This window comes from Lipotes vexillifer, unplaced genomic scaffold (assembly GCF_000442215.2).
Source record: "Lipotes vexillifer unplaced genomic scaffold, Lipotes_vexillifer_v1.1 scaffold441, whole genome shotgun sequence".
NCBI classification, from domain to species: Eukaryota; Metazoa; Chordata; class Mammalia; order Artiodactyla; family Lipotidae; genus Lipotes; species Lipotes vexillifer.
Window position 1 is genome coordinate 550,608 of NW_006773600.1, and position 12,524 is coordinate 563,131.

At 34.7% G+C, this 12,524-nt stretch overlaps 1 protein-coding gene across 1 annotated transcript in view; it reads right to left on the reverse strand.

Annotated features, from left to right (window-relative positions):
- Positions 1-764: 764 nt before the first annotated feature.
- MDGA2 (MAM domain containing glycosylphosphatidylinositol anchor 2) overlaps positions 765-12,524 on the reverse strand; it is an 846,526-nt gene continuing 834,766 nt past the window's right edge. The window contains exons 16-17 of the mRNA XM_007448438.1: positions 3,519-3,624; positions 765-853 (exon numbers count right to left, since the gene is read on the reverse strand). Coding sequence (XP_007448500.1) covers positions 765-853; positions 3,519-3,624 — 195 coding nt within the window. The remainder of the gene's footprint in view (positions 854-3,518; positions 3,625-12,524) is intronic.

A 12,524-nucleotide genomic window follows, 5' to 3' on the forward strand; every position in this document is an offset into this window, starting at 1 on the left:
AGATGACTTAGTTTGGGTGTTCAAGTGGCCGCAAGCAAACTCTGATAAGCCTGTGTAATATGTAAGCCCAGGTTTACCATCCTGGATAGTAGTGCATGCAAAAAGAGACAGCATACAGTTATCTAGCTTAGCCATGGGAGGAAAACAAATAATAATAATAAAAGTGGGATGGGGATAAGGTGGGGAGGAAGAACAATGTTGTAAATAATTCTGAGTTCAGGTTATTTTCAAGGAATGGTAACAACCAAAGGTAAAAGGGCCTACATTTATTTAATTCTCTATGCAAAACCTTCTCAAAAGGAAAATAAATGCCAGCTCTTCACGTACCCTGTTTACAGTGAGGTTTTTGTTGGCAGGCCATTAGGTTTCCATGGTAACAAGCAAACTATTCATTTGAAACAAAACCAGCCATGACTTTGTGCTTTGACAAGGATTTCTATAGCTTTTTTTTTTTTTTTTTTTTTTTCCCCCCCGGTTTCAACCAGATGACCAGATGATGCTGTAATCTTTTTAGCCACAAAAGCACCTGAAGGTCTCTTCTCTACTCAGGTCAAGATTTTCTTTTATTTGTAGTGCGGAATAAGTTATATTTCCATGATGTCTTTTTATCTCCAGTGCTTAAAAAATTTGTTTTTATTATTTTATTTTGAGTCAGTAGTCAGTGGAGGAATCTTTGGTAGTTTGTTTTTTCAATGTCCATTTACAAAGACTCTTTCTTCATGCCAGTGCCTGGTGAATCTTTTATAGCCTCTGCCAGGGTAAGGTCACCTTCGAGGACTTAAGATAGAGATGAGGACGATAACCGGAAAAAGCCATATATGTACTAAAATTCCAACAGCACCATCAACGGAATCTAAAGACAAGGGAAGTAAATGCCAAGAAATAATTAAAAAGGAGAGTAAGTATTCCATGTAGCTACCAATACAACTTCGGTGAACAAATAAAACAATTTTAGTATATGGAAGATATTTTTGGAAAACACTTGTTTTTTGGTTTGTTTTATTTATCAGCTTCACTTCCAAGACAAGTGAAAAGGAAAATAACTTGAATATATGGTGAGGCATTTGTAAAATATTTTCAGATTTTAAATTGATATGCTATGCTAAAAAACCTGTTCAGAACATATTTATGTGAGTCTGTGGCTGAGCTCAACCTCAGAGTTCTGCTAGCCACATGAAGGCATGCACACAAAAAATTCTCAAAAATTTAAAAAGTCAGCTTCATTTTTTTTTTTTTTTAAGCTTTCAGAAATGTTTAACTTAAAGACCACTGAAAGAAAAACTACCCTTTATGAAAACCAGGTAGGAATTGTTATGGGTAGAGAAATTAACTACTGCAAACAGTGGATTATACATATCAGGATCAGTCTATAAATTGGGTAAATAATTTTCTCCTTAGTGTAATTTTTAAAAGTGCTATGAAGTCCATTCTAACTAAAAATCTCTTTCACCAATCTGCCTTGAGATTCCTACTGTAGCTGGTATTTCAAGTAAAATTCATGTACAGATGATACCTCTTAGAATGTGTAGCTTACCTAGGAGGACTAACATAGGCAAACCCAATAATTCATTAACCTGCCTTAAGTTACAAAATGGCTCTCACCTAGGAGTGAGCTGGGTTTTGAAAATAAGAGACAAACAATCTCAGCTTTTGATAGTGGGGCCATAGTACTACATTTACTACCAGAGAGGGGTTGGAAGCCTGAGCAGTTCAGGAAGAGGCCTTTGGCCTCCAAGCTGGTTTGTACTTAGAATTTAACATTAATTTAATATTCCACAAACACTATTCATCAAAATGAACTTAATAAGTTATAGTTACAGAGATACACATGTAGCAGAGTATTTTCTCATACCAAAGAAAATATTTTTGTTCAATTAGAATTGTTTCCTCTGATTTACAGAGGCTAAATAAAAATACCTCCAATAAGTATAGATATATCTTACTTGAAATAGTCACACATTTTCCTGAATTTAGTAGTTTAAGAGAAGAAAACTGATTATGAAAATGTTCTGTTGTATAACAATAAAGTGCCTACGGGTTTTCATAGTCATTTCACTGTGGCTACATTTCTGCTTTCTCCTTTTTGGGGAGTAAATTATGTTCTCTTGCTTTCCTCATTTGGAAAGTTTAATTCTATTTATACTAATTTCCAGTGATTTAATTAGCAAAATGTAAGATTTCTGTATCAGATGGTAACTATCTTCAGTTAATATAGTGTATGTTACTATCACTGATTCATGTTGTGAAATTCAAAAGAAATCCCTTTTTCCTCTGAGAAGAATGCTTGCTTTTCTGTGCATTTGACAAACCTACTTCATTTGGATATAGCTGCTGGTTTTCTAAAGAAAAATTAGCCAGACACAGGGAGAAACTTTTACTAAAATTGTTACGTGAAATGCTAAGTGTAATGACAAGAAGGTGAAAACTATGAGCAAAATGGCTCATTGTTATGTACAATCTTAGTTTTTGTCTCCAACAATGTTTAAAAATGGGGTCAATTCAGTTCATATGAGCAATCACTGGGTAGTTGTACAAATTTGACTTTCAACATCCAGACTGATATAATTTCTCACTAACTATACTCAATTAACAAAGACCCTGATTTGCTCTAGACTTATACAAAGTGGATTTTCATGCTCTTTTTGTAAGTGCTAAATAATTGAGTTATTTGTATGTATTTAGTTTGATTGATACCTCTTTAAGTGACCACAAAATTAAAGATTCTAGGTGGGCCTATGAAAATCCTTCAACTAAGAAGAATTTTTCATAAGTATAATTTTAGATTTCTCACCTTCACATGAATAATACAATGAGGATTTTAAGAAATAGCCCAACACAGAATTCTGATGCCTTGTGCATTATTTATAATTTTTTATTTATAGCTCTCTTACTAAAAATGGATTTTTGGTGAAAACCATACAATTTGAAGATATTATACCATAATATTCAAACCAGAATAAAAAGTGAAACCAAATTACTAAACAAGATTGTGATGTAGGTATAAGGGGATTAATTATACCAGAAAAGAATAGGCTGCTCCATTACTTAATATATATACTAAGGCTCTTCACAATATTGAATCTGTTAAAATGGTTGGCAAAAGTTAGACCTACAAAATACATTCATAAACTTGGAGGAATAAAAACAGCCATGGCTATATAAATGTGTGCTGAGTATATAGATTAGCCAAATATTTTAATAAAAGTGAAAAAAATCCTCTGAAATTAATAATATAAATTAAGACTATTTTAAAATCTTAATTAAAAACCAAAGTGTGCTTGCCTTACATAGACCTAAATCAAAATTACTTTTATTTTAGGTCAAATAACTGAGTTCAAATGCCTACCATCAGATTTAATACTTTGATTTTAAAATATAATTAAAATTTTAGGGTCTCATGCATAGGAAATTTTTAAATAAACTAACAATAAATTTGTTTTAACAATTAGACCACATTAGTTTAATTGTCATTACATTACTTTAACATCACACCAACTGATCCAAGAAGAGACACTTACTCTTAGTCGTTAAGTCTTGTTTTGCACATTCTCCTTCTGCAATTGATACATCATCAATGGCAATGTCACCTTCTATGCCAGGACCTCGAATACCTTCAAAAATGAGCTACAAATATGAATAAAACAAACCTAAATGTAGGGCTTTGATTTGCAGATGAATTTTTATTGAGAAATCGAGGAGACAAACCTAAAATTGACAACAATCCTGGCATCATTTATTATTGACGGTCTTCAGAATTTTTACTTGCAAAAAACATAAACTTTCTCAACAAAACCAATAGGATCTTCCTTGTATAGCATAGTTTTCCATATTACAAGCTCTGTGTCAATTTTAAAACAAAACTAAACTTAATTGAATAACAGAATAATAGCAGCTACTATTACAAATCGCATCACTTTTTGTTTTCAGAGGTAAAGAAAAGTTTTTCTCTGAAATATTTCTCTGAAATAGATTCCCTCCAATGTTTTCTAAACATATCCCATAACACTGGTTTTCTAGAAATATTTTATGGATGAATGAGTTCCGGGTTCACTGCGACAGAATTATGTTTAATGAAGCACAGAGCAAGGGTTTACCATCTCTGTAAAACTGTTTGATCTCTTGCAAATACAGTGAATAAATTCATCATATTCCCCATATGCTTTGTTTCTAAACCCTTGAATATATTTATGGGTTTACTTATGTTGAGTGTTTAGCGGCAGACCTTTGAATTTCCAGTATCTAGAACAGTGGTTGGCACTGAGGTAAGACATTAGTGTTGAAAGAATAGATGAATGAAATAAGTCTCCATTTATTACTAAATTCTAGATACAAGGTCAATATAAGGACAATTAGCAAGTTTTTTTTTTTTTTTTTAGAGAAGATGTTGGGGGTAGGAGTTTAATTAATTTATTTATTTTTGCTGTGTTGGGTCTTCGTTTCTGTGCGAGGGCTTTCTCTAGTTGTGGCAAGCAGGGGCCACTCTTCATCGCGGTGCGCGGGCCTCTCACTATCGCGGCCTCTCTTGTTGCAGAGCACAGACTCCAGACGCGCAAGCTCAGTAGTTGTGGCTCATGGGCCTAGTTGCTCCGCGGCATGTGGGACCAGGGCTCGAACCCATGTCCCCTGCATTAGCAGGCAGATTCTCAACCACTGTGCCACCAGGGAAGCCCGAATTAGCAAATTTTTATTTCATTTTTATAGAAATAAGAGTTTTCTAAACTTCTGCCTTATGTCACAATTACTCCTTGCTTCCAGTAAAACCTTTTAATTCTTTTGATACTAAAAAATAACCTATCCATGTAGTGATTATATTCCCAGAAAAATTTCTACATACCAAAATGAAATACCTACTTTGTTTTTTCTGAAGAAAAATTAGCCTAATAACTGTTTTCAACATCAAACTAATGTGTGCATTTTAATACAATTTCAAGCCTATTTCATTGCAACAAATTGGATTAAAAGTCTGTTTTTATCAATGCCAAATTTTTGTTTTTCAAAGTATCTTAATATGACTCCTTAAAGGCAAATTTGTGATGAATTTAAGAGAACTTACACTACTTTTGTGAAGGCTACCATTGTTCTCTGATATGCTAACATAATTTTATCAGTTGAAATCTCTAAGTAGGACAGTAGAGGCATTAGCTACCACCTTTTGTATTGAGTCCTTTCCCCCACTTAAATATGGTCTATAAGAATAAGAATAATTTGCATGATAGGAAAAAGTTTGATAAGAGAAAAAGATTTGGGAAGTTTTTATTATTATATTATTATTATATTTAATTTGTGTAGAGAGGGTTTCCTGCTTACCTATGTTGAGATAAGTATGTTAATAAAGAGTATCCAAAACCATTTCTTTGAAAGGCATCCAATTTGTCTTGTCACTGAAGCCAAAATAAAATGGCAAACCAGAGTTAAAATATTTAGAACTAAATTGGCAGTATATGAATTCTCCATCCTCAGATAGAATCAGGAATGAAGCATTAATTTGGCTGCCTGGAAATGATAACTTGCATTTGACTTAGGGTGACGTTTTGGAAGGTATCTGGGTAGTGGCTACACGGCCCTCAGAGGACTATTTAAATTGCAAGAGAGAAGATTAAAAAAAAAAAAATGAATGGTATAAAAATTCAAGAGCACTGAATTTGGAAAAGGAGAAGTCATTTTAATGGCTGCAGAATAGTCCATGTTATGGATGCAACAATATTTATTTAACCAGCATATATTGTTATTGTTAGACATTAAAATTATTTTCAGTTATTCTGAACAAGGCTGAGACGAACAAGAATGAATTTCATATGATTATTACACACAATTATTATATGGTTCTTTAGGGTCATTATAAATTGCCCCTATCAGCAGTCTATCTGTGAGAAGGCATTGCCTTTTTCCTAACCATGCGTTTTTAAGTATTTGGGTTTTTTTCCCCTTTTTTTTGACATGTGCTGCTTACCTGGTAGAGAATCAATGTTAAGAGTAAATCAATAGTATTCCCACCCCCTCCTTAGTTTCAGTCATGTGATGCTGAGTCTTCTCTCCTGAAGATAACAACATGAATGGAATGTTATCTTGGAGAAAGTCAGAACTCAAAGATTCATGATATAAGAGTCTGATTCCACAAAATCAAATATTTTCCACCGTGCCGCCAAGACTAATACTTTACTGAATGAAAGTGGAGGGCTGTCATCACAAATTTTTCTTTTACGCAGTTCTTTTAAAGGACTGAATGGAAGAAAATGTAGATTTCTCCCTCCCAGTCAAGTTTAATTCTGGAGGGAAGCAGGAATAAGAATGTATTAGTCAGAAAAATTTGGTATGGTGAAGAGGAAACCTCCTCAAGCACCAAGAGTTTTAATTTTAAGAGGTGGAGTAGAAAGAGAAAGGGAGTAAACACTTCTTGTAGAACAGAATACAGGGTTTGTAATGTGGCCATGGCAAAGATAAGAGGATTGCATTCCAGTATGATTTGTGTGGAAGTGAGATGTTGGTGAAAAGGCGAATATGGGTAGGTTAGAATGTTCTGCACCTGCTCACACTTGAAATCTAAAGAGATGAAGCTGAAGTCATAATCCTTGCATTGGGAAGGATGCTGGAGGAACACGCTTGAGAGACATGGATTTTTCCATCTTAGGTATGTAGAGGTGAGTAGACAATAAAATTATCCACAGTTTTTCTTATTTAAAGTACACAATTATTTTCACTTAATAAGATGCTGTTACCTGGAGATAAGTGGCAATATAAAATAATGGCATTATTTTAAAAATCAAAAGTAAAATGTCTAAATCATCAAAATCATTCCTGAACTTTTCAAAGCTTCTTTCCCTGGAATGATCTTGCCATTGCTCAAAGCATTTCAAAACTTCTGTTACTGACTTTAAAGCATTAAACACTCCTACTTTTCCTATTAATTTTCTTTTTCTTTCCTTCTTTCTGCCTCGCTGTGCATCTTGATCAAAAACCCAAGGTTGAACCTAGGCCTGTGCTAAAAACAAAAGTCTTGAAGCAGTGAGGTTGTGAAGGATCCTGCCACCCTTCTTTTGTGGTCAGATTGAGAGGGAGTGTTGGGGAGACTTTGGTGGTAAACATCAGAGAGTAGACTGACGGATGGAATTTAATATGTGTGCTGCTTGCCTACTGGCAATATGTTGACCACAAATGTGTAGTTGGCTGAACAGCAGAAATACAAATCAAAAAAAGTTGAATTGTCTTATGTACAGAGGGCTGCCTCTATCTAGAACATTCTTTTATATGAATACTTCATCCCTCGGTGATCCTGATGAAGTGTTACAGTAATAAAAGCTGACTGATTTGTAAATCTATTATTTACATTTATCTGCACAACTATAGATAATACAGTTTGTCTCTGAATAAAGCAATTTGATTACTTTCCAAGCATAGCAGTGTTTTAGTTATTGTGTGGAAATAAATCAGAGAATTAGTAGTAGTTATTACTGGGATGATAAAAATAACTTTTGACAATCAAACTCTTGGCACAGTTATATAATTGGTACTTTTAATATATATTTGAAATCTTGTGATGATAGGGAATCCAATCCAATAGGCTAGAGAAATACCGTAGTCTTCCTCAGGGTCCTATTTGAACATGAAGAAAGAAAAAGGTACTGCGTAGTTGTTGCTTGTTTCCTTTTAATTTCCATAGCAGCTTTGTTATTGGGAAGATATAGATTGTTTTTTAACTCATTTGACTCTTACAAAGAAATATTTATTGCATTGTTCTGTTTATGCTCTGAACTCCAACTAGAATTATTATAACACGATTTTATAGATTCTAATAGACTTATAAACGGCTTCGAGATGAAGACCTAGAGGGATATTTTCTCCTTATATTGTTTTTGACTATGAGATAGATAACAGAAATAAAATGCATAGGTATTAAATTTAAATAATGTACCTTGGCCAAACTTTCAAGTGCTTTTAAAAATAAATCCTTGGTGACAAACATCTTTTTTCTCAAATACAAAGATGAGAAACTATAACAGTCCATTATAATATGATGTATCTCAACTTGGAAGATGTGATCTGTATGCAATGAAAAGAGTCTGAATTACATTCACTCAGAGAAGAAATGCTCTCTAGTTTAATAGATTAAATATGTCATATTTTAATGAAGTACCATCATGATTCTGACTACTATTACATTACAAGGATAAGACTATGTTCTTTTCCTCTTCAATACTTCTGAAATGCATTTGGCTTAATTGCCTTGAAGACGGAATTAATGGCATCCAGATTCTCAGGGAGAAAACGTTGACGTTTAGGTCTCCGAAAAAGAGTGTTCAAATTGTGCAAAACCTGTTCTTCACACATAATCACACTGATCTTACTTAAAATGGTTTCCCTTAACTGAAACAAGTTTAAAATTGTAACGTTTTCACAGTGTGTGCCTGCAATTCAGCAAACTTAATATGCAAGAAATACTGCATGATCAGAAAATTAATTCCTGGTGAGTAAATGCAAGTGGGAGTTTAAAAAATGTATGTGAATTTCTGTATTAGAATTACACTACACAAAATTATTTCATCAATTGACAGTTTCTTACATTTATTTATAATGCTTTAAAGCATGTAGATATAGATGTCAATATATAGGGAGATACAGATGATGCTGTAAAAGCTTATGTTCAAATATAATTTCTCAGAAAGGGAGGAAGAGCTACATGTAGCACTAATGAGTAAAAGTAAATGGGGAGTCAAAGACTACAACGCACTTCTGATGATGACTTCAACATTAATGGTGCCTCTGCAAATGTTTTCTTTCTGACGAGAGACATCACTTCTGATCATTACTGCTAAGACAAAGAAAGCCAAAGCCTTGGAATGCAGTTTGAAAACTGACAGTGTACATCACTTGGAAAAACTTTACGATGTGAATAAATTTGAAAATAGCTATTAACATTAATAATTTTACCTTTATTTTATTACTGGTTCAGCAAATAATTAAACTATCCTTTATTTTTATTTTTTTCCTCTTACCTGCAAAGAGCAGAACTATCCTTAACCAGTACAGAAGAGATTTGAAGAGAGGTAACATAATAAACCAGGTGAGTAGCCTAAGCTTTTTCTCTGGAGAAACTATATAAATATTAATATTGAGTTTAACTTCATAAGACTCTGCCAGTCCAACTTGCTGGATAAATGTCAGTTGGTTGTTAAAGCTTCTAATCTGAAATAATAACATGAGAATTTGACTGTTGGCAAAAACAGAAAGAATTAGATCTCATTGTGAATTGCAATTAGAAAATGTTTTCAATAGTTACTTCAGGAGCCATCATCATGTCTATAATTGCTCCGGAACTTGGCTTAGAATGTCAGATATGTATCTATGTGATCATGTAATGTCTACTAAGGAGGATGATATTTTCTGGATTATTATTATTCATAGAAATATATAAACGCAGCATGATGTAATGAGAGCATTATAATCTCTTTTCCAATCCGTATTTAATGTTAAGGATTTGTGTGATTTAAGATAAATTGTCTCAAAACATACTTTCAAATCTTTAAATGAGAATATAAGAAGATCTCCAGAATTCTTTTCGCCTATACCTAAGAAAATGTAAAGACGGTATTATAATGTCTCTATACTTTTCCCTCACAAAACATTTGGAATGTACTGTGAAAGAAGTAAAGCATTTAAAAGGATAGTTAAATATTTTCCTTGGTGTAGGATATAAAATAAAAGTGACATTCTAAGACTAACACCATATTAATTTTACGTTTTCTGGAAATTTTTTCCCTAATCCTTCTGAATCCAGCTAAATACATTTTCCTCACAAGTACCGATCATGCTAAATTAATTCTAGAAAAAGAGCCCCAAAAGAAATTTCAGTAGGAGAAAACTTCTATTTGCCTGAAAAAGTACTACACAATAATTTGATTTTCAGCTAAGCAAACTAATTGGACACACTTAGACAAAGAACTTTGCAAGTGGTTTTTTTTTAAAGGGTTTATGGATCAAACTAATTTGAAGGCATACAACTCCAAACAAAACATAAAATGTGTCAATGTAACAGAGTCTCAAAATCACTTATATTTCATTTAAAATTCTGAGAGGTAAGAGATAACCTTTCCACTTGAATTAAAGACATCCTAGGATGCCACAAATCTACATTTGAATAACGTTACAACTTCTCACAACTTAATCTGTACAGTAATATATTCCATACTTTTCTTTGCCATGCTTTTCTGGTAGGCATCACATACCAAAGCAAGATTTTTGAAAAGCTTAATAGTTTATAAATGACTTTTTTGTGTTTTTTTTTTGCGGTATGCGGGCCTCTCACTGTTGTGGCCTCTCCAGTTGCTGAGCACAGGCTCCGGACGCGCAGGCTCAGCGGCCATGGCTCACGGGCCCACCCGCTCCGCGGCATATGGGATCCTCCCGGACCGGGGCACGAAACCGTGTCCCCTGCATCGGCAGGCGGACTCTCAACCACTGCATCACCAGGGAAGCCCTATAAATGACTTTTGAGGAAAAGAATACTTTGTCTGAAAAAAGTTGAAAACAACAACAAACTTGGAAACAAAATTAAATTTAAAAAATGGGGTAGGATGGTGCAGTTGCATTTCCTTGAACAATCAAGATTTATGAAATGAAAGTCCTTAGCCAATGGACCTAGAAATATCTCAGAGAAATAAGAACCTAGAGATCCAATATAAATATATGGTTTTATTTATCTTCATTTCCCATTGGTAATTTAAATAGTTTAGAAATTCATTGATTCAAAATCTTCATTTTTTGATTGGCTTCCAGCCAGGATAGAGTAACAGAAACCAGATTTATCTTCCCAACTGAAACAACCAAATAACCGGACAAAGTATATGAAAGAATGGTATTCAGGACACTAGACATCAGGTAATGAAGAACAGTGAACCCTGAGTGATAGAAATCAAACAAGGTTTGCCTTATGACTGCCCTATACAGAATTTATAGACTATGCTGAAAGCAGAACAAAGGTAGAGCCTGGTAGAAAATCTGGGTTGAGGAGACAGAGCTGAGAGTCCAAGGAGTCCAAGGCAGCTAGAGTATGCAGGGTAGAATACAAGCCAAGAAAGAATTGCAGAGAAAGAGACATCTGCAGAGGGTACCCCTCAAGTATTCAGCAAAGTCCTGATCAGGCCTTGAATGTGAGGAAACTGCCTAAGACCTGGGAAAGACCCAGGGGGATGCATTTAACGTAACAGTGCCCAGCTAACACAGAACTTGGGAAACCTCATAATTCATGAGGCATTGGGTAGAGTACTCAGAAGACTTTTGCCTCAGTATTGAGAAATAATCAGCCTGATATCAAACACTGTTCTAAGTCTCATGTAACAAATCTTAAAAGCAGGAACAAAAATTATCAAGCTGTTTCCAAGTAACTAAACTACATCACAAATAAGCTCAAGAATAAAGAAACACAAAAATACCCAGCAACTATGAAGGTAAAATTTACAACGTCTGACACCCAGTCAGACTACAAGACATGTAAAGGAGCAGGAAAATAATGACTTGTAAAGATGAGAAAACATCAATTAATCAAAACCAACCAAGAACTGGCACAGATGATATTGTTAGCAGACAATGACATTAGACAGTTATTATAATTGGATTTAATAGGTTCAGAACATTAATTTAAGACATGAAATGTATTTTTAAAGAAGACTCAAATTGAACTTACAGAGATGGAAAGTATAATGGCTGAGATGAAAAATACACTGAGTAGGACTGAAAGCACATTAGACATTGCAAAAGAAATGATTAGGGAATGTGAAGACAGTAGGTTATTCTATAAATTGTGAATAGTGAAATAATTTTAGATAAGATGGTGGTTTTCCCAATTTCCTTACTACCTTATGCAAATTTCTTAAGAGTGGGCACTCTCTGTAATGACCAGTCTACTGGACTTGACCTCCTTTCCAATTTGAGAATCACAGTCTTTAAATTCTGTGAGCACCAAACTTTCCTGGATCTCCTTCCTTATAACTCTAAAAAATACTACTTAGGATCAAGCTCCTCTTCCACAGTTCATGTTAATGATTGGTTAGTGTTCTGTGTGGTTCCACTGTCTTTAATCACTGTTCACATATGTACACTTTTCCTTGGAAATATCAACCACTCCCAGAATTTTAGGCAGCACATACAGCCTAATGACCTACAAAAATGTTTGTCCCCAAAGCTTCAGAAAAACATATGCAATAACCTGCACATCGTTTTTTTTGTTTTTGTTTTTTTGCGGTACGCGGGCCTCTCACCGTTGTGGCCTCTCCCGCCACGGAGCACAGGCCCCAGATGCGCAGGCTCAGCGGCCATGGCTCACGGGCGCAGCCACCCCGCGGCACGCGGGATCCTCCCGGACCGGGTCACAAACCCGCGTCCCCTGCACCGGCAGGCGGACCCCCAACCACTGTGCCACCAGGGAAGCCCTACCTTCTGCACATCTTTAACAGGATATTCCACAGGCATTTTATATTAACATGTCCAAAATAGAAATAACCATAATCATCCCTGAAGCTTGTCTCTTTCCC